General features: G+C 39.2%; 2 protein-coding genes across 3 annotated transcripts in view; one reads left to right on the top strand and one right to left on the bottom strand.

Annotated features, from left to right (window-relative positions):
• The window catches only part of LOC127005885 (mediator of RNA polymerase II transcription subunit 16-like), a 24,271-nt gene extending 13,226 nt beyond the window's left edge, over window positions 1-11,045 (top strand). Inside the window, exons 12-18 of the mRNA XM_050875218.1 lie at window positions 156-360; window positions 1,026-1,168; window positions 1,424-1,611; window positions 2,127-2,328; window positions 8,792-8,901; window positions 9,615-9,763; window positions 10,086-11,045. Of these exons, the coding sequence (XP_050731175.1) occupies window positions 156-360; window positions 1,026-1,168; window positions 1,424-1,611; window positions 2,127-2,328; window positions 8,792-8,901; window positions 9,615-9,763; window positions 10,086-10,212 (1,124 nt within the window). The 3' untranslated portion in view covers window positions 10,213-11,045. The remainder of the gene's footprint in view (window positions 1-155; window positions 361-1,025; window positions 1,169-1,423; window positions 1,612-2,126; window positions 2,329-8,791; window positions 8,902-9,614; window positions 9,764-10,085) is intronic.
• Window positions 10,625-22,434, bottom strand: LOC127005886 (uncharacterized). Of its 2 annotated transcripts, XM_050875219.1 has the most exons (6): window positions 22,303-22,425; window positions 20,985-21,093; window positions 20,509-20,708; window positions 19,576-19,700; window positions 17,848-18,005; window positions 10,625-17,335 (listed from the first exon to the last, which is right to left on the bottom strand). In XM_050875219.1, the coding sequence occupies exons 4-6, from the start codon at window positions 19,684-19,686 to the stop codon at window positions 16,120-16,122; spliced, it is 1,485 nt and encodes a 494-aa protein (XP_050731176.1). In that variant the 5' UTR covers window positions 19,687-19,700; window positions 20,509-20,708; window positions 20,985-21,093; window positions 22,303-22,425; the 3' UTR covers window positions 10,625-16,119. The 2 variants fall into 2 exon arrangements, with proteins under 2 accessions (XP_050731176.1, XP_050731177.1); XM_050875220.1 differs by lacking the exon at window positions 20,985-21,093 and having other exon boundaries at window positions 22,303-22,434.

Here is a 22,434-nt window from a genome sequence, read left to right as displayed (position 1 = left end):
GTTAACAAATTTTTCCTTGGTATAAATGGCATGTGAATGGATGTCACACTTGTTAACATGCTCATGTATCAGAGTAAGGCCTTTTAACTGTTCTATTTCTTAGCTTGAGCATTCTGTCAAAAAAATAGTATCTCATTGTGATATTTTGTATACAGGTCCACAGTGGGCAATATCTCTGATTTTGCTGTTGGAGTTTGCATTGGTCAGTGGCAGTGACTGGTGGGACCTACTGGTGTCCACACCCCACTCCTCCATCCCCATGCTGACGGATAAGTTGTCTGAAAACTTCCAGCAGCATTCCACTCCAATCACACAGCATTTGCACATACGGTTCCTTGTAATGAAGACGTCCATGTTAAGGTAACCAAATCTCTTTTTCTTAAGAAGTCACTGATAGGAAAAAATACCCCAGAGTGCATACTGTTATAGTTTATAGAGGATGTTTTGAAACCAGTTCCTAAGTTCTATACAAATTTATAGTTTTTAATATGTGAATAACTGTATATATGTATGTCATCTTCATCATCATCATCATCAACCCCATTTCCAACAAACAGAAGTTGGGAATACAAAACATCTCAGTATGGAAAAATGGGCCAAAAAAGGAAAGAAAAATGCTTACTCAGTGATGGAAAGATTGCCCAGTGAAACGTGCCAGAATGCTAATTTCTGCACCTTGTTCAGACCCCACTTGTAACCATAAATAAATGACTTTATCTGATGCAGGATTATGTCTTGCAGCCCATCACACTTTGAAGCAGAGTGGCTTTCAGAATTAGCAGGGGTACATCTTTTTCCTAAGACATTCCTCTGTTCATTTTGCCATATGGACCTCTTCCAATTCAGCCTGTCAGTCAATAGTTTTCTTCCTTTTCTTATTTATGTTGTACATTCACACTATCATTAGCTATACCTGTTTAGTTCTTTTCCTGCTCTTACTGCCACCTTCATTAACACCATGGAGCCTTTTTACTATTTTTTCCATTCATCCCTACCATGATTATTTACATTTTTACTTTTGCCAGGCTTTTGGGCAGTCAGCAACAGAAGGCAATTGAGTCCAGAATACAGGCTCAGCTGACAGCCACACAGCAGCTTTTCAGAACGCTGCGACCAGTGACCGGGGATGTTGCCACCTCCGAGAAAAATATAAGTGTGACCATTCAAAGTGCGTATTACAAGTCTTCTCTGTTGACCTTCTATGCCAACCTCAGTAATGAAAATCCTCTCCATTTCTTTATATCACCTCAGCTGCTTAATTTGACCAAGTTTTATTGATTACAGTAGATGACAATGACTGAAGGCTACTTCTGGTTTTGTAATGACAATACTGGGAAGAATATATGTAGAAACAGCTATCTAGGAAAATGTATTGAACAAGCATTTCTGAATATTTGACAGGAGATCCTTTTGTGTATTCCAGATTACCTAGAGAACCGTGCGTCCCTTGACTTACTTGATATAGAGAAGTCTCTCGATCACCTGTGCAGCTCAATGAATGTCAAGGACTGCCAGGTGGACCCAGGCCAGCTGCAAAACCTTCAGCCTCTCATTCAGTTTGCAGCAGACCTTGCTCTCTTCATTCTCTTCATGCTGGCCCAGAATAGTAAGGTTAGAAATGCACACTCTTTGTTTGTGGTGAAAGTAAGTTCAATTTTATAGTGCATGTTTTAAGAAAGTGGATGCTTTTTCATTTTTGTGTGTTTGTGTGTGTGGGTGGATGGGATACATGGATTAAAGGAGACTGTCCATCCTTCTCCATTTTGCCCAGGAATCGAAGCCAGAACCTCTCAGTTGTGAGGCGAGCGTGCTAACCATTGTACTACGGGACTCCAGAGTGTGTGTGTGTGTGTGTGTGTGTGTGTGTGTGTGTGTGTGTGTGTGTGTAATGTTAAGATGAATGTATATGGATGACAAGACTTGAGGCTGAATATTATGACTACTGATGACCATCTTAGTAATATCTGTTCATGTATGTTCTGCAAGCATAGTGTGTTGATCACTATTGGTGCATAAGACACAGAATGCATCATGATGATGGAAATTGTAAATATTACAATTTAAGTGAACTCATAAAACAAATTTTATATTTTTCAAATATGTTAATTTTACCATTAATATTACAGTTCGAGTTGGCTCGTGATGCAAAAATTGTGCAGAGTCTTCGAGAGCTTCTATTTGTTGCAAGACTGTGGTATCGACAAAACAAGTTGGTCCTTCCTCAGATGTTTCATAAGACACAGTCAGTGGATGTTTGGGCTCAGATTTACAAGTTGCTGACCAGAGTGGCTCAGATTCTTCCAGGAGAACCAGATTCTGCTTTGATAGGTAAGATGCTTTTCAGTTTTATTTTTTACCTCCAATGGAAAGTAGCCTTTGATATACAGGTACATCAAGGTGGTATGGGTTTACAGGGAGCTGTGATAATTTTATGCAAAGGTTGGAAAGCCTGTTGGACACCACTTCTTGAATACGGCAGCTCCTTGTTCTCAGTTTATGAATAGGAAAAAATGTCTAGGCCTTGATCTTGGCTTAGCAGTCTCATATTGAGTCAACGTAAAAAAAGTGTTTGGGTTGTTACTGTCATTTAATAATTTATTTTTCTACATGGTGAAATAGCCACTAAATAATACTCAAGTTATCAATTTCCAACATATTAAGATTTATATAAAAGAAACTAGTGATTGGACATTATCAAACCTCTCATGCATGGAGTAACACCTTTACCTTGAAATGATTAAGAAATAAAGATTTATAAATTTATGAAGCATAAGTTTGGGGTACTGCTGTTTGTCATTGTGATGACTTTTGTGATCAATCAAACTATAAATTATAATGAATTTTGCAACTATTGAAGATAATTTTGTATATGATGTTTTAGATAGATTTTGAACTTCTAAAGGCAGGTTTCATGAAGCATTGAAGAGTGAGGGTAGCAGAGGAGGCTGGGATTTCCCAACATGTGTTTTATCAAGCCTTTATCACCCCCACATCCTCTGTTCCTAGTTACCACATATGACTTGCCAATTGTATTGAAGTAAATAAGACCAGGTAAAAGAGTGTGCTGCAATAAAAGCTTCTTCCTTTGATGAACAAATATTTCTAGGGTTAAATATATATTTTCTATTTAAAAAAAAAATCAAAAGCTATCAGGAATTCTGTTGATCCTCAGTCAAGATCTGTTTATGGTGGTGTCATGGTTCCGGCCACAAACAGTACAGAGTTTCTTTAACTAAACGTGAACTGAATCACAGAACATGGCTGAAAGACATTTTGGTGCCGTTGTGTTGCTTTCCGTCATTGTGCCGCTGTTAGTGTCAACTATCATCCTCATAGTTGTTGTGATGGTTGTACCAAATTCAGGCTCACATATAGAAAGCCAGAGAGGTCAGTTGGCAGGAAATAGGACCAAGCAGCAGGCGGCATCCTCTCAGTCATCTCAGACCAGAAGTCACATACTCTTCATCCTGGGAATCATCTTTGCTAGCAGTTTGTTTGTGTTATTGATTCTCGTCATTGTTTTGGTGTGCAGGTGGGCCAGGAAAGATAAAGGATATGCTGTTAGTAGCCAAGACTTTTCAGCAACTGATCGCCGTGTATATAGTAACCAGGACTGCCAACTGACCAAACATACTGGAACAGTTCTTGAAGATAATTATGGAAAAGTTTCCATTGATGCAAAGAAAGGTAGAGTGAACTCTGTCACTTTAGCTGCCCTTCCAACTCCACCTGTAAAAACAGTTGCTGTAACAACACAGGTCACTCCCCAGACTTCAAAAGAGAAGAAAGCAAGTGAGAAGTGTCAAAATTTTGATAGTGGAGTAGAAACTTGTCCAATAACGCAGGCCAAGAATTACGGCACTCTGGGCCGTACACATCTGCTGAGCACCACTGACGAAGACGGCTACCACATTGATAACCTGGGCTTTGAACCTGAAGAAGGAAATGTACAAGACTTCATCTCCTCATTTGAAAAACATCAGTCTTTAAGAACTCTGTATGAAGACAGTTTTCCTGAAAGTTTAAACAAGTCTCATGAAAATACTGATGTTAAAGAGGAAGTTATTCAAGGTGCTTCTGCAGCAGACATAGAATCCATCAATCAAGGAAAACAACCTGATAAACAATTATCAAAACAGGATTCATTTCAAGGTCTTCCTCCATTTGAATCTTTTGATAAATATCTCAAATTAGTGAGATTGGATTCATCTACAAGTCTTGGGTCATATACTCTTGAAGACAGCAAGAAAATCTGGGAAAGCATTGAAGAGGAGGATGATAAAGTGGAAATAAAAGATACTCCAAGAAAAGAGTAGTTATAATATATTTATCTTCATTCAAAATTTACAGCTGCTCTGATAAAATTCTGAAGAAAAAGAGAAGAGAGAAGTGTGTACATTATGTCTGACTCCACAGATGTAACTAATGTCACTGCACCGTCCTCTGATTATTCACACAAAAAAAGTAAAATAGAAGACCTAAAAGAACAAAGTGTAGAATCCTCGGGATCCTTTGTCAAGAGTGCATTAAACCGCCAGGGTTCTGTAAACTATCGTAATGCAGGCTGGAAGCCAACGCCACCTGTAAGACAGAGTTCAGCATTGTCCATTAAAAGCAACTCATCTGGCAGTTATTCACACCCTGCTTCTCCTGCCCCAGGGACACCCATCTCTAAATCCCCCATGGATCAGCAAGCATACATGGAGACACAATTCATAGAAATTTTTGATATTCTGAAGAACTGCTCCATTGATGAAGACATTCTGCTCAGTATAAAGAATTAGATGTGGAGTTGTAAAGCATCAGAAGTCCTTGTATTATAATCCATGATAAGATTTCTTTGAAGTCTTGTTGCATTCATTCTTACCTTTCTCATAGGCTCTTGCTCTTAGAAGTAAAATATGGGTAAGCAGATAAATGGAGTAAATATTTCATATGCTGATATGAATAAATTCATGTCTGCCTCACTGGTATTGAAAAGGTTATATCTCATTTGAGAGAGGGCCCTTATCAGCTTCCTGTGGTTGCTTCAGCCCAGCCCTGTATCAGGACAGGATATTACACCAACAGTGGTCTCTGCTGACTCCCATCACTGTGCCGGTGACAAGTACTCTCTGCCGTGGATTATTCAGTGCTCTCTGTCATGGATTATTCATTTTAGATTCCTGCAGACATCTGAACCACTCAAACCTTTACAGAACTTTGAAACAGAAACCTTTTTGCATACTAAGTTCACCATGACAAAGTCAATATTTCCAAATTTTGAAAAGTGGACAACCGACGAAAAACGCCTCCTGGTGATCCTGCTCCTAACTTTGATCTATCCAGTGTTTGTTACATCCTTTTATGCTTTGTATTTATTTGTGATTTTGCCTTCCTGGGTGTCTCCAAGCACTAGTTTTAAAGACGCTCATCAAAAGGGATGGTACCACACATACTGGGTGGTGGTGTCCATGTTTTGGGTCATCATCTGTTTTATTATTCTGCCATTATTCAAGAAAAAGAAGGTTCACCATGCACTACACATGGGTAACATTGAAAGCTCCCCATATGGAAAAAAAATGCACACTGAGGCAGTAATCAAGATTGAAGTCAAGGATGCGGAAGACAGCCAAAGTAAGTCATCAAGGAAATCAGGAGATTCCTCTGACAGCTCCGTAAAAGATGGCTCAGTTTTAGATGTGGGAAAAGAAGAGAGCTTTGAAAGGTCCAGAGAAAGCCTCAGCAAGTCATGCACATCATTGGAAAGAAAAAAACTCACACAGTCAGGCGAGTTCTTGAACGACTTTATGAGTACAATTAAATCAGAAGAAACAGCAAAAACTGAAACAGTATGTGAAGTTCATGCTGAAGAAAACAAAGGCCATCATAAAACTGGAAGTGATTCTGATCGGGAATCAGTGGAAAAGGAAAAAAATCATCAGTCCCCTGAAATCAGTCTGAAAGCCACTGAGGTTGAAACCAGCCAACAAAAATACAGTGAGGATTCAAATGGGTCAGAGGGACCTTCAGACAAGAAAAAAACTCACTCGAAGAAGGACTCAGATACCTCTTCAGAAGATTCTAGCAGTGATGAAGATCCTGAGACAAGTGTTGTAACAAAAGAAGCAAAATCCCCCCAGGTGTCATCTCCCTTGAAGATAAGTGAGGCAATGGTTGAGCAGAATGAAGAAGTAGAAATCCTGGAAGTAACAGAGGAAGTAGACAAACTAGATAGTGATGTTCCTCAAGGAAGACGCAAAAAAGCCACCCCGACAGTCGACACCTCCAGGGCTAGTGGCTACTATGAGTGCAGCCTGCCGTCACCAAAGCCTGTAGAGAGTGTCGGCTCCCAGAGCAACAAAGTATTCCTGTATGTCAACCCTGATGCTGCTGCCACAGAAGAAAACATCCTCCTTTCCCATGGAGGTGAAGTGGAGAAGTCAGCAGTCAAGGAGGCAGACGTTTAGATTAGACTTAATTGACAAAGCCTTAAAAATTATGTAGTTTTTAGGTGAATGCTTACAAAGAATTTCAATATTTCTGCATAGCAAAGCTTATTACAGTTGAATCACTGGCCTTAATGATACAAAGTTTACCAAAAGCATTAATGTATGTGTACCTGTTACCTTACTGATCAAGTAACACGTTAAGAAATAAGGCTTATAATTTTTTTACCAGAGCTTTAGTGTAATATGCAAAATATCTTGTTTCCTCCAAGAGCTAGCTAGGATAGTGAGTTTATCAAGGGCCATGCAACAGTACTTTAGATTTTTTGTTTTATGTGAAATCCATTGAGGGTCCAGGCTTTCAACCTCACCTGTAAATAGTGGAGTGATCCCCCTTGAGTTTAACACAGTGGAGTACAGGAATTCATTTTTGATTCACATGTTACAGTAAAACCTCGTTAAGTGACCACGGTCAGGGCGGAGGCCTTGCTGACGTAACCAAATTGTGGACTTATGACACTGGCCTTCCCACCAATAACAACGTCCCCCCCAAAAAATACATATCTTTACATACAGCAGTATGTTTTAATTAATGTGCATGATGGAGTTTTTTTTTTTAGGATAAAGAAATATTCAAATAGTTCAAATAGTAGTGTCAGGAAATTGGGTAAGGGTGAATTTCTGGATCTTTTGGCCCAGTAAGAGAGCCTACAGCTTGGAGCGGGGAGACGCCTGGGCTGGTTATCCCTGGGTCAGCCTCAGACGCACACTGGTCTATAACTTTGAACTCTACGGAAAGTACCTCTTAGACAGTATTCCAGGTGGTTGACCATGGCGCTGCGTGTATAGTCAATGTGGTCTGTTTACCTGGTAGCAGCGACGGGCCAAATTTGTGGCTTTACTGGGTACCAGCAACGGGCCAAATTTTTGGCTTGACATTAACCCCCCAAAATAGAGGATGCATAAACGGATCACAAATGCATTGATATATATTATATAATGATTTGCGTGAGTGATGATTTTTTTCTCATTAATTCGCTTAGAGGAGCCTTTAAGAAACATGATCCCCGCTGGTGCCGGGTTAAAGACTACTTTTTCTGATATTTTGTTAAGTGTAACAGTGGAGTGTAGAGTTTGGATTTCCAATAGAATAGATGGCGCAGTGATGACTTGAGAGTAATTTATAGTGTTTGTTGTGCTAAGTAATTTATAATTCTGACCAAAAGAATGATGACATCAAGGGGTTTTACTGTTTAGTGCTTTTCAGACCATTCTGTTCCTTGTGGCATAATGAGCATGTTTACAGCAGCAGGATTGGATTTGTGTATTAAAATGAATAAGAATCTGGTTAAGGTGTGTTGGAATGCATGAATGTAATTGTGTCAGGATAGTTTACATTTGATTAGTAGAATGAAGTACTGATGAGCTATTGTTGATATTTAATTTTTTTTTTATTATTACTGAGACTTAATCTTAAATTGGAAAACAGTATGTTTTGGTAGTTTTCATTTGATTGAAAAATATGAAATACTGGTTCTTGTGTTGCTGCACATTATTTTTGTTGTAAATGCCTTGAAAATTAAAATCCACACTAATGAGCAAATAGAAACATTAATAGTTGAGCTATTAATACTATAAACACAAGAACTAGTAGTAACAGCTGCCAGTGCATGCAACACTTTCCTCTCCATTTTTGTAAGAAATTGAGCTCATGACCGGAGCTTTTATCTTGGGAGGCATTACTGTGCAGTGTATTGTACACATGTAATAGTGGTTCATTGTAAACCATTATTCATTCTGCTCAGACTTGATGATGTTTATTCATTAGTACCTGATTAACAAGTTAATTAACAATGATCTACAGAATTGGTAGTTTAGCTTTGTGGACAATCACATTTATTTTATATAATTGCTTGCTTGTATTTCCTCTAAACCTTTTAGTAATTATAACTAACATTTATCATTAGTGAACAGCATAATTGTAGCACTATTGTTATTTAGGGCTAGGGATAGGGATATGTACTCATTTAGAAATAAGAAATAGTGGATATGATAGGTCATCATATGCCTCAAGATTTCTCCAGATGAAGCACCAAGAGGCATAAGCATCAAGTGTAAGTATGTGGTCAAGTGTTCTACATAATTAGGTCTTAGTATACAGATATGCTGAGCCTCTGAAACCCTCCTTGAGAAAACAGAGTAATTAACCTCCTTACCCCAAGCTCTCCTTCCCTCCTCCCATTACTGCCATAGGACTTGAGGCTGTTGCAGCTCTGGAACAGCCATAAAACAAAAATCAGTATCATTAAACTTCAGGGCTTCACATATTATACTTTATTAAACAAAAACTGAACAATTGACAGATGAGTGTGTGCTGCTGGAGACCCAAGTGGTGTGTCGAGAACTGCCGCTGCATGTTCCTCCAAGAGGTGTTCTGGCAGACATAGCGTCTTCAGCCTCGATGCCACTCCAGGTCAGTCAGTCTTGAAAATTTTGTCATTTCAAGAAGTATTAAATCGGCCCATCTTGTAACACACTCTCATGGGGTGACATCTGATTCAAACTAAAGTGGACAGGTGCAGGATTGGTGTGGAATATAGAACTCATCTGTTAGTGTTGATTTTTTTTACCCCATTAGATGAATGGAGAGGGCAAAAGTTATGTAAATGGCTTGCATTAAAGGTGGGGAAAGTAGTTAGAAATGATCTGAGAGGGATATTAGGTGTTACTGAAAGGTTGCTATACTTGACCTGAAAATTTCAGGTTTATTCTATTCTGTTCTATCTTGGATATATGGTTGGGAAAAAAGATTCATTCACCAGAATAGTTTTTTATGTACTTGGAGAAGTGGAAACACCCTCTACGACACATCCCCCCACCCCCACAATATGCACACTTTCCATTTTCATGCTTATCGTCTAACTCACTCACCTTTCATTCCTAAAATTTTCAAACGCTGACCTTGATCTTCCAAAAATCTTATCATTTCAGTCTTACCTTTCTTCCCCTATCCTTCACTAGGGCACAAGCACACACCCAAGCCTAGGGCAGAATCCATAAACCAGGATTCCATTCCTTTTAGCTTGAACACTGTAGTGATGGAATTAGACCACTGATTGTATATGCATTTGGAATAAAACATCTAACAATGTTGTTATGTGTGAATTTACCAAGTTTTCTTTTTAGTATGAATATGGCCACGGAGAGACAAATAACCTGAACACAACTGGAGCCCAGCCTCGTATTTTAGAGGGGGCCCTGCCTCCCCTGCCTCTGCTGGATCCCTTGCATTACCACTACATTGCACCTAATGAACCAAAGTTCAATTGCACCCGGTGAGATATTTTTAAAACTCGGTCATGTGCATGGTGGCTGTCACTCAAATGCTCATCTTATAAACTTTTTATTGCATTTAAGCCATGTGCATAAAAATTTCACCAGTACAATTCTTTAGGATAAGGCCAGTTTGTCATGCAGATGGATATACTCTGATGGATTACTGTCATCTCTGTCTGTTTTCACCACATCAGTGAACGCTGTGATTTTTACTCAGAATATTTTCTTTCAAACTAACATACATATGTATTAGTAATCTCTTTAGCACTCATTGTAAAGTATGCATTATTTTTAAGATGCTTCCATTCTCATTTGTTCTAGTTGCTGCAGCGTCAGGGCCAGCTGGTGGGGAGATTCTGAGAGTGTGTGGGACCACCACTGGGCATCAAACTGCATTTGCTCAGGACACTGGGCACAGCCACCTGCCTCCCCACCCAAAGCTGCTTGAGGCCAGACACCCTTCTCTTACATGTGCAGTAGAAGTTTCTTAGTCTAAATTCCACTGATCTGAAAACACACAGTAGTTCAAATACTTGAAGGCAGGAGATTATAATACAATATTACTCAATATATCTCTACACATCTTTTTGGTGACTTGGGGTGCCATCCACTTGGCTTAAACCCCCCTAAATCAAACACATGAAAGCCTAAAACTATTCAAATTAGTGGATCTTTACTGTATTATTTATAGTTTTTTGTACAAGGATAGTTTTAGAAAAGGTTATATAATATAGTATTAGTGAATGCCATTTTCCTGGATATCTTTATAGATGAAGCGTCGGGAGAAGAGGCGTAAGGGGCAAGTTCACTTCTAGTTTGCAGCAGAAAGGCTACACGTCTCAGGAAGAACAAGAGGAAGAGGGAAAAGCGACCCCCAGTACACAAAAAATAAGGTTGCTTTTCCCTTGCCAGTTATTTCTTGTTCTTGCGATGTGTGGCCTGCCTTTCGTAGTGCAAACTAGAAAAAAATGGACTTTATCCCTTATTCCCCTTCTCCCAGTGCCTCATATATTTGGCTATGTAAATCATAAAGTTTCTAGTTTACTTATTTTTTCAAGTTGAACATAATGATGTATATGCATGGTGCAGTGGATATGTTTATGCTAGATTTTCAATCTGCATTTTGTTTGGAAGATAAATGATTTACATCAGTATAGTATTTTCATTAGGCATCTTTATCTGTAATTGAAATGACTAGGCCAAATGCATTCACTTATGGTAATGGTTAAGGAATCATGATCACATTTGGTATTGTCAAATAAAGTGAGAGCTGTATCATTAGCGATGCTTTGATTTGTGATATTCCAGCTCAGTGTTGTGAGTGATACAGTGTATGTATATGCACAAAGTGAGAAATGAGTTCCTGGCATAATAACAGTATAATGCTGGCAGGCATAATAACAGTATAATGCTGGCAGAGCATTCACAAATGAGAGTCCTATAAATTGTTTGTCAATAAATGAACAGAGATATAAAGGGGGTCAGACACATATCATAGTGATCTAGAGGCATTCACTGAATGACAAAATAATTTCCCTTTGTAACACTGAACAAAATAATGTGACATTATTTTCCTTTTTTATTACATTTACAATCTGTGAATATATATATATTTTTCTTTTTAGGAAGTCCCAAATTGCTTATGATATATTGGGCTCACATTAGTGAAACACAAAATAAACAGATGTAAAATATATTTAATCAGAATGGTATTCATGTAAGTCTAATTACACTTTTCTATTGTAATGCCCAGAGGACACCTTCACCACATGTCCCCATCACTCAATACTTTTACATGTTTTTTATGTCTTTTTATATATGGTGTTAAGAGTTCACAAAAATACATAGCTTCACCCATTTGAAAATATAAAACCTACAAAAACTTAGGCTGCGGCAACTGAAGAAGTGAGAACAAATCATAAGGGGATGTTCAAACGTCTTTGTATGTACATAAACTATTTAAATCCACTCTACTTCAGTCTGTGATGCAGCATGCTGCAAGAGAAAAATTTGTTCACAAGTCTTTACCATGCCATCAGTGACTGGAATCAATGTTGCATTCATTCATTCATTCATTCATTCATCTTTGATGCATGCTCCTAGGAGCTCCCACGAGGGGATGGCCACGGCAGAAGAGTTTCCATCTCTCTCTATCCAGACACTCCCTCCTTGCCTGCTTAAAGTTTCTCAAGGATCTTTCACCCCTCTCCCTGACATACTCCTGCACCCTATCTCTCCATTTCACTGGAGGTCGTCCTCTAACATTTCCTCCCTCTATCTCACTCACATACACCTTCCTGGTCATCTTACTCTCCTCCATTCACTCCATGTGGCCATGCCACTTTAAAGTCTGTCACTTCACTTCCACCACTCCATACTTCTTCCCACCCACGTGACACATTCCAAAATGCTCATACACACTTTCATAACTCATTCCATCCATTCTACTCACACCACATGCAGTCCTCAAATAACTCATTTCCACTGCCTGCACTCTAGACTTCTGACTTTCATTCCAGGCCCATGTTTCGCTTGCATATGTGAGGGTTGGTAATATTACTGTATTTCTCAAATCCCTCTTTACCTCCATGCTCACACTTCTGCCATTCATGATATGTCCCAAAGACCCTACCACCCTTCTTCCTTGCAATGTTGCAAACATGAGAAATTGATCTATTCAAGTAAATAAATCTTTTTTCCAACATTCCACTTAGGATTTGAACCCAGGCCCCTGAAACAGGAAGGCAGACACTCTAACATCAGGCCCAAGGGATCCCCATGGCTTAGGCATTTTGAAGTCTTTCAACATTTTAGGGCCATTGCACTGCTTCCCTCCTCCCATTTAGATAAATTTCTTTGTGTCACAATTTTCCTTAAGTAACTCTTCTATGACAGTGTGACTAGCCACCTTCAAGAGATGCTGGGTATCACATTTGCTGCCCCTTCATGGAGATATACAGCACCAGGAATGGATCCACCACTACACATTAAATGTCGTGGAGATTTCTCCACTTCTCAAAGCACATGAAAGTCAGGAGAATAAATCTCTCCCAACATTCTGCCTGGAATTCTAACCTGGGGCCCTGAGACGGGAAGGCACTCTAGCGTTGACCCAAAGGGATCCTGATTTAGGCCTTTGGGAATTTTCATACGTACTTCAGAGCCATTATATCGATGCAAACCTTAGCCAAGTAAAACCTGAAATTGCCTCTCATAGTTCAGTTCCATCTAAGTACGTACCATTTTTTCACTAAATTCCAGGTTCTTACTCTGCAGATGTACAATATAATTATAATGCCAGCAGAATCTGAGATGAATCTGTACTGTTTGTTTTAGCACATATTGCAAGCTACTAAAAAACACTGGAAAATTTATAAAAAAATGTGCTATGGATTTTTACATCTACACTTATGATCAAGAGACAACTTTTATGAGTGTTGACCATCATCACTTAAATTACCAAGTTACTGAAATGCTGCATTGCAATAAAATATAAAATCACAGCCATGAGACCAGAATACATTGTAATAACCCACCTGTATTTAGGTTTTACTTATCATATGGATTCTTTAGAAAATGTAATAGTTTACTTCATATGATTCCACATGGCTTCATTCTGTTCCCTGAGAAAAAAGCAACTCATGAGATTCTAATTTGTCAAGTGTTGTGAGAAAGAAAACTAGTCACAATACCAGACTTGAGGATGTCTTCCTTCAAATGCTCAATTACCAATACAGCCTCAGGCATTTAAGCAGCCACTGAATAGGCGCACCTAACATCACCATAGCGGATCCAGGATTCAGTACGTTTCCTAACTTGTAGGAGGGAATTTTATAATTGTATTTCGTAAAGAATCCTTATAACCAAAAACTAACTAAAATTATGAGTATTTTTTTTCTTGAAGACAACATTGAATAAACAACAGAACAATGATATAAAAATACGTATAGCCACCGTTGCCAGATTGTCGTACTCAGAGCATAGTATTTACTGGTTTCTGACGCCTAACTATTGCCAAGAAACATCAGGATCTAACTCTTTTAACGTAACTATAAATGAGTTTCGTTATTGGAGCCCAGAAGACAGTTTAGGGGTAGGAAGTCAGGAAATATAATCGGCTGAGTACGACAATCTGGCAACGTTGAGTCTGTAGCTCCGAGGCCCGAGGCAGCACTCACGCCATTTTGCGGGTATCAGATATCATAAATAGCATATTTTTACTGCACAAAGCAGGTGATGTCACTTATTGTAACTTTGTGAGCTTTCATATACATTACTAGTTTCATTTTTACTAGTGACACAAATTTGTGACTGATTTTCACAATAGAATTTCACTCAGATAAGTGAATCAGACCCCACAGAAATATTACCTGTGTGTGTATGAATGAATACAAAGATAAGCACATACTTTGATTTAACTCTAGGATGTCTCGAGGATCATTAATAAATAAAAACAAAATATCCGGAGAGACTACTCTTGAGCCCACTTCCGCCTCTCCCGGCACAAAAACAGTCCCTCCGCCAAGTTTGTACCCCACATTTGATGATGTTAGGTGCACCTATTAGGTACATATAGTTGTGGTCGGTCCTGGAGTTTCAATCATACCTTCAGGATCACAAGACTTGCATGAAAGGATCTTGCCAGCAGCACAGATTGAAACTATTCATCACTTAGAGAATGTAATGAATCTCCACTTTTGGGACATGTGGTACAGATACCTTCAAACTCCACTTCTGTGAGTTAGTTTCAAGCTGTTCTGGTAAGTGCTGCCACATCAGATTTTCAGAGCCTTAATCTGTCTATGCAATTAAGATAAAAAAAAAATCAACCTCAAGGGCAATTTATGATATAAATGAAGTATAATATAATAACCAGGGAACACTCAAAGATAAAGAGGAACATTTCATTCAGTAACTGGTGTTAAACTTAAAATGGCAAGTGTAGTTTGAAAATCACTCTTATACTGATAAAAACCTAGAGTAAATTATTCTCAATTTGAAAGACCTTTGGTTCACAACACAGTGCCTCAAATTTAGCATAACAGCAGTGGATGTAGTGGCAAAGGCATGACTCAACATGCACAGTGTTGTGGATCAGTGCCACAGACGGCTCAGTAATGGCAGATGTAAGGAAGAAGCAGGAAGAAAGGAGACATTAAAACAATGAGCCAAAGAGCAAATAAAACTTAGGGCTGTATGTTACTATATAAGGCTATTACTCAGGTCAACAAAGCTTCTAGTGGTCAGTAATACTATGGGATCAATGTATGAGTGGAAAAGCAAGAAAAGCTCCTAACTGAGCCTTTTAATATGCAATTTCCCTCTTTACTGCAGTGTTCTCTTACTGTTGTACACCATTATACAAAATAAACAATGATATGAGAGCAATGATAAACTAATATAGATGACCATAAGTATAAAAGTATACCATGATCGACAAATGGAATGCATGAATGTAGTGAAAAATTTGTACCATGGCCCAATTTTTTAAAAAATTAAGTATTGATTACAAGCAGGTACATTTTATGCATGTGTGCATTTTAAGTACAGCATTTCTCCTACCTCAGCATTCGTGGACTGGGATTTTGGAATGAATGCTGCTCGACTAAAAATGATTTGTCATGAGAGAAGTGATTGTCATTAGTGGAAGGAGTTTGTCACGCTACATTGCAGTGGCCATTTCTAGTCTGGCCCTGACATACAGTTCAGAAAGTTGGCATCTCATATAAAGGCCTAAAGAAAAGAGAAGAGGCACACAGGAAGGAATGGAGTGAAAAATGTTAGGTATAACATGGAGAAACAGGAAACCAACATAATAGATTACAAAACACACAAAGGTTGAAAAAATGCTAATGATGATTAAAAATAGGAAATGAATTTGGGCAGGCCTGAACATGCACTGATGTCTGATGGACATCCAGAGTAAGAAAGTGGCAACCCAGAAATTAACACCAGGGCCAACAGGGAGTGAGACCTGTATCTGTCACTCATAATAAAAATTACATTGAAGTTTCTTGAATTGCTGGTTATGTAATTTAAGATTATTTTACCAGGTGTTAGCACAACCTATGCCTGCATTAATAGCTCCCATATAATAGCTATTCACCTTCAGGTGTTGATGATCATGTCAATGACAACGATTGTCTTTTCAAGTCCTGAAACGGCTCCATTCCCGGTCTACCTCTCATGCTAGCACTATCTGAACCCGAGATGGTGAATAAGACATGGTGAGTATCCCATACTTACTTTTCCCACAAGTTAAAAGGTTTTATGATTTTGTCTAATGTTACTTTGGCACATAGTGTATTTTCATAGTTTTTTGGGGGAGTAATTTGGTATATTTACACAAAAAATTTCAACATATGTTCCCATGCAGTAACGTGAGGAGTGTTTTAATATTTGACAGCCATGATTCAAACTCTTGAATCATTTTTTGAAACTTTTGTTCATTCAGTCCATAGTTAAATGTCTTGAGGTATGGATGCTCCTTCTCACCAAACTTACTCTCTGGTATATGCGTCTGCAAGTTTTTCCGCCCGCACTTGTCAATTTGCCAACTACAATGCGATCTCCTTTTTGGAGTTGGGAAGACAGAAATCCAGGCATTATAGAAAGCACTGGCAGAGTCACTCATGAGAATATCTGTCTCAAAGTTGCCAATTCTTTCCTTCAATGCTTGAAAAAAGGTTGTTAATGCACATGAATCCTCTTTGTTAGAAATAAGCCAGGCAACTGGTAAAATTTCTCCCATTCCATCTATGACCATCACTATAATAAGAAAATAATCATACTGGCTTGTCTCGTGTAAACTATCAATACAAACACAATTTTTTCCATATTTTAGAAACATGTCCTTTTGGAATTCTGTTTGAATCCCAATAAGTATGTCATTTACATCGTGTCTGTCCGACTCAACACCTTGTCCTTTGTAATACAATATTGGACTAAACTTTTGAGAGCTCATTTCATGAACTAGCATACTTAAACAGGTCACATTTTCTGTCTGTCTTTCTTTTACATCAACACTAAAGTTACCAATTCGATGTTTAATGTTGTGAACATCTTTCCGAACAATGTAAGCATCTCGGTCTGATGCCTGAGCACTGCAGCGCACGTCATCCAGTATTGCCTCAATCTTGACTCCTTTGGCAAGGTGGGTTGCAACACGTCTCTGTACCCCCTCAGACAGTCTGAGATGAGCATAGTCGCATGGATGGGTGTGGTCAAGACAGTATTCTGCTGTTCCCCGGCTGGTGCCCCGGTCCAAGGTAAATTTAATAAATGCTGGACATGTGGCACCAATCTTGGAAGAACCTTGCCTCTTCAGGTTTCTTTTTCCTTCCCCTTTTGTTACAAAAAATCCTGACCTGTTGCAGTAAAAGTATTGCACAACAGCATTCTCTCTCTGACGAGGTCCACAGTGCTGTACAAAGGAGGCCTTTGTCCGTTTCTCTTCCTCTTCCTTCCAGATTAAGAATTCTCCTTCTGTCACAAAGTCTTGCGTCCGAAGAGAAAGCTTTTGGTCATGATGGCTTTCATAGTGTTTTATTAGGTCAACTACTTTAGGGCATCTGTGGAAATAAGGCACTGAATCAGAAAACCAGTCAGTATGTTAACACATCAAATTAGGAAAGTAAAGGACACCCGTATGACACCATGTATGTATCTGAAAATTCCTTGTGTAAAATATTGGTATACCTACTAGCTATATAATACTACTTATCTATATAATACTACATAAGTCTTTTTTTTTCTACAGTAAAGGAAGCAACTCCAGGTCTACTAGATGTCAGCATATTAGATTGAATAGTTTGCTGCTGTCACTCAGAAACAAGGATGAACATTAATAATATGTTAATTAAATATTTCTCTGAAGGAAATTTGACCATTTAGAAATTGAAAAAATATATCTGCATGAATATGGTACAAAGAGGAAGTACATAGTAATAGTGGATGAATTCAGGATGACCTTAATAGATTAATTTTCAATGGCCAATTTTGGCAATCCCATCTTAGTAACTAAAAGGACTCTAACAATAACCCTAATTCAGATCAGATATAACCGAAAACATGGCCAACTAACCTGAAGTCACAGTCCATACAATGAAGGGAATTTTTATTCTTGCTTTCATCATTATTTGCTTCTGGATGCTTCCTCTTCTTGTGCTTCCAGAGGGCTTGTCTTGTTGACATCTGCACCTTACAGATGGGGCACTCAAAGACACTCTTCTTTGGTTTAATCTGTCAGAAAAGAAAAATGCTAATATATATATATATATATATATATATATATATATATATATATATATATATATATATATATATATATATATATATATATATATATATATATATATATATATATATATATATATATATATATATATATATATATATATATATATATATATATATATATATATATATATATATATATATATATATATATATATATATATATATATATATATATATATATATATATATATATATATATATATATATATATATATATATATATATATATATATATATATAGATGGATAGATAGATAGATAGATAGGTAGATAGATAGATAAATAGACAGCTAGATAGATATAGTCTATCGAATCTAACTTGACCCTTTAGGCACGGCTCCCCTGAGCTGCGCTAATGCCACATCACCCCATCACTCTCCTCAGAGGAGCTAACCCCTCTCTCTCTTATTTCCATTATATATAATATCTTTTGCTTGGCTGTGCAGGATGCGAGAGTGAGACTTAGTCTTCCATGGTGGCGGAGGTGAAAATGTGCGCTGCCATCATGAGCCATGATGCCCCAATGGAAAAGGAAAGGAGTTGTTAGTTGTTGTCTTCCCATGGATATATATATATATATATATATATATATATATATATATATATATATATATATATATATATATATATATATATATATATATATATATATATATATATATATATATATATATTTTTTACGTCTTGGCCTATTGCGCCTGTAGGCTTCTTCCCAGTGGATCCTGATGGTCGGTCCAAGGCTTCTTCCCGGTGGGTCCTGATGGTCGGCCCAGCCCATTCTGGTGCAGGTGAGTGTTTATAGTGGCGCCATCTTGCATTGGCTCATGCTGCCCTCCTGGAGCTCATCTTTAATCCTAGAATCTAGAGTCCAGGTTGATAGGTGGTCTTCTGGACAGCATGTGGGTAGTTTTAAGCCACTCGGCGGCGGCTGAAAAATCCCAGCTTGGTGGCACCGGTCGGGGATTGAACTTGCGTCCTCCTGAACGCGGGGCCGTCTTGCTATCTGTTCAGCCACCGCCTACCCAAATATATATACATACACAGATAACGTACAGACTAACAGTGAGACAGATCGCCATGCGTAGGTCATCGCTATAGATGTGTAAACAATGGGGGGGTTACCCGGGCCAAGCCACAGGGCTCAAGTTAGAGTCGATGGACTATAGATAGATATATATAACAAATGTGTTCCTTAGCAAGGTAGGTTGACAATTATTACTCCAAAGTTTCTGAAGGCTCTCAAGTGCTTAACAAAAAAAATTGCCGTTTTTCACAATTTAACCAAAAAGCTACTGATCTGTAAGTTTTTAATAAAGGCCCCATTACTTCCCTTAAAACTAACATTCATTTCCACTGTTGCAATCAGTCTCCTTAGCAAATCTCAATCAATAGCTCAAACAAGAGAAATTAAATATGCACAAACTGTGCATGTATTCATTGTCAGTAGTGAAAAATGAACAACTCTACTGTGCTACAAATATTTTACAGCAGTAGTAATGAACACAAATTCTCACTAATTTTTGATGACCAAAGTTGTCCTTCTGCCTCTTGCATGCTGGCTCGGGTGGGAGGTAGTGGTGGCTGGGGCAGAGAGTCTCCAGCCCTGGGACTTCCGACTCCTCCATGGCTGGCCAATTTGCTGTGAAATGAGAAGATAACTAGTACCTTTCATCACACCAAACACCTCATCAACTCATTCAACCCCTCTGGCATGCAATGTTTAGTTAGAGATTCCTCACAGACCACAAATCTTACTACATATAACACCTTAAACCTACCCCAAACTGGAGCATTCTAGACCACATAGTTACTGAGCTATGATCTGTCAAAGTTGAAAAATGGCAGTGGAGTAGAGGGAGTGGCTCCCCCACTGCCTGGGTACGGGTCGGAGCCCTCCCTCCCGCCTATCTAGCACTTAATTGGACAGGTTATAAGGGATCTATGTCACAATTAGGGCAGGGCATGTGGCTGACAGTTTGTAATACAACACGTGATAGTTGTTCCCCACAATTTTAAGTAATCCTGAAAAATCGATGCTCATTCCTGGTAGTATGAAAGAGGTTGAGGTGAGTTAAAAATATTAGTTGTGTCGAGGCAATAATAATGTATATTATCCTCAAAGAAAAAAAGTATTGAGAGAAGGAGTTCATATAGGAAAAATGGGTGAAAGTTTTGGGGTGGCGGCACTAGTAGGTAATCCCCTTATAGCCACATGTATCCTTGGTCGAGACCCGGGCACTAAGAAGTGCCCACATCTTGGGCCATCACAACCTTATATCAACCTCAAGAAGGAAAGCTCACAGTAACAATGCCAGAACAAGCCATGTCATCCTCTGTCTGAGCAGTGCTGTCCACTGCTACACTATTGGTTCTCTTCCTGGCAACATGACAGCATTACTCTGACACGTTACACATTCTGATCGGCTGAGATGACTGTGTTGCCTCACCTGCCCACCTCTGTTGGTGTTAGGGGGCTGAATAACCCATGGAACAACAGTCCTTACAGCCCCAAAGGTGCAGTTTGCAGATATGTGACTCTGGAATTGAGCCAAAATTCTACCGGGGTGGCGGGGCTTGTGTTGCTTGAGTAGTGAAGGCAGTGCTGGGGCTGATGGAGTCACTGCCCAGTAGGTCTTGTAGTGTTGGTCTGAGGATACAAATTTTGATTAGGGAGGCTAGGAGGCTGGTACAGGCAGTGGGACCTAGGGGCATAATATTAAACATTTCGATGCCCAAGCACACCCATATGACAAGGCTTTCATGGAAATTGTGGGTCCTTTCCATGGGTAGTTTTAAGACCGTGGTATTAGTTGATAAGATTCTGTATCATGAACATGAAAAAACAACCATTAGAATGTACGTAACCACTTTTGTGGTCTGTCGAGGTAACTGATGTAACATGGAAGCTTCTGAGAATACCAACTCTGGGAACTGCAAGGGAAGGGTGCCAGTGTGGGGTGCCATGGCCAGGGGGGTGCTTCCTTGGACCACATTCAGGGGGGAGGTGGGTGACGGCAGTCACCATGGGGATGCTGGGAGTGGGAGCAGAGTAGGTATTTTTAGGGGAGGGGGAGTAGGTATTTATAGGGGAGGGGAGTAGGTATTTATAGGGGAGGGGAGTAGGTATTTTTAGGGGAGGGGAGTAGGTATTTATAGGGGAGGGGAATAGGTATTTATAGGGGAGGGGAGTAGGTATTTATAGGGGAGGGGAGTAGGTATTTATAGGGGAGGGGAGTAGGTATTTATAGGGGAGGGGAGTAGGTATTTTTAGGGTAGGGGAGTAGGTATTAATAGGGGGAGGGTATTTTAGGGAGGAGTAGGTATTTATAGGGGAGGGGAGTAGGTATTTTTAGGGGAGGGGAGTAGGTATTTATAGGGGAGGGGAGTAGGTATTTTTAGGGGAGGGGAGTAGGTATTTATAGGTGAGGGGAGTAGGTATATATAGGGGAGGGGAGTAGGTACTTACAGGGGAGGGGAGTAGGTATTTTTAGGGGAGGGAGTAGGTATTTTAGGGAGGGAGTAGGTATTTATAGGGAGGGAGTAGGTATTTTAGGGAGGGAGTAGGTATTTATAGGGAAGGGGAGTAGGTATTTTTAGGGGAGGGGAGTAGGTATTTTTAGGGTAGGGGAGTAGGTATTTATAGGGAAACGGAGTAGGTATTTTTAGGGTAGGGGAGTAGGTATTTTTAGAGGAGGGGAGTAGGTATTTACAGGGGAGGGGAGTAGGTATTTATAGGGAAGGGGAGTAGGTATTTATAGAGGAGGGGAGTAGGTATTTACAGGGGAGGGGAGTAGGTATTTATAGGGGAGGGGAGTAGGTATTTATAGGGAAGGGGAGTAGGTATTTATAGGGGAGGGGAGTAGGTATTTTTAAGGGAGGGGAGTAAGTATTTACGGCAAAACTTAAGAATAACCACTCCAAACCAATATTCGTAGTAATTTAGCACGTGAAAGAATTAGTATTATAATGCATTTTCGTATACATTTTACCTAGGGGAGGGGAGTAGGTATTTATAGGGGAGTAGGTATTTATTGGGAAGGGGAGTAGGTATTTATAGGGGAGGGGAGTAGGTATTTTTAGGGGAGGGGCGTAGATATTTACAGGGTATTTTAGGGATTCTTAAGGTATTTTTAGGGTGTTTTTTTAAGTGAGGGGAGTAAGTATTTTCAGGGGGGCAGATTAAAACACGGGGACGCTGGGAGTGGGAGGGGAGTAGGTCTGCCGGAGTGTCCAGCTTTTACCTGTTCTTCCTCGTCTTCTTGAGTGTATTAAGGGGCAAGTTAATCTTCTTCTTAGGTGTTTTTAGGGGGCGGGTCAGACCTCGGGGATACTGGGATGGGTACAACGGCGTCCCAAACATTCGGTGATTTTGG

This window comes from Eriocheir sinensis, chromosome 31 (genome assembly GCF_024679095.1).
Source record: "Eriocheir sinensis breed Jianghai 21 chromosome 31, ASM2467909v1, whole genome shotgun sequence".
NCBI classification, from domain to species: Eukaryota; Metazoa; Arthropoda; class Malacostraca; order Decapoda; family Varunidae; genus Eriocheir; species Eriocheir sinensis.
Note: the sequence above shows the minus strand (reverse complement) of the source record. Positions and strands in the feature narration are given on the sequence as shown.

What these genes read in the sequence shown, in the direction of transcription:
- LOC127005886 (XM_050875220.1), bottom strand. Translation starts at nt 19,686, where the DNA reads ATGGAGGAGTCGGAAGTCCCAGGGCTGGAGACTCTCTGCCCCAGCCAC. An exon ending in ACTTTGGTCATCAAAAATTA is followed by an intron (nt 18,006 to 19,575) that starts GTGAGAATTTGT and finishes CTTTTCTGACAG; the next exon opens with ATTAAACCAAAGAAGAGTGT. An exon ending in TGTATGGACTGTGACTTCAG is followed by an intron (nt 17,336 to 17,847) that starts GTTAGTTGGCCA and finishes TTATTTCCACAG; the next exon opens with ATGCCCTAAAGTAGTTGACC.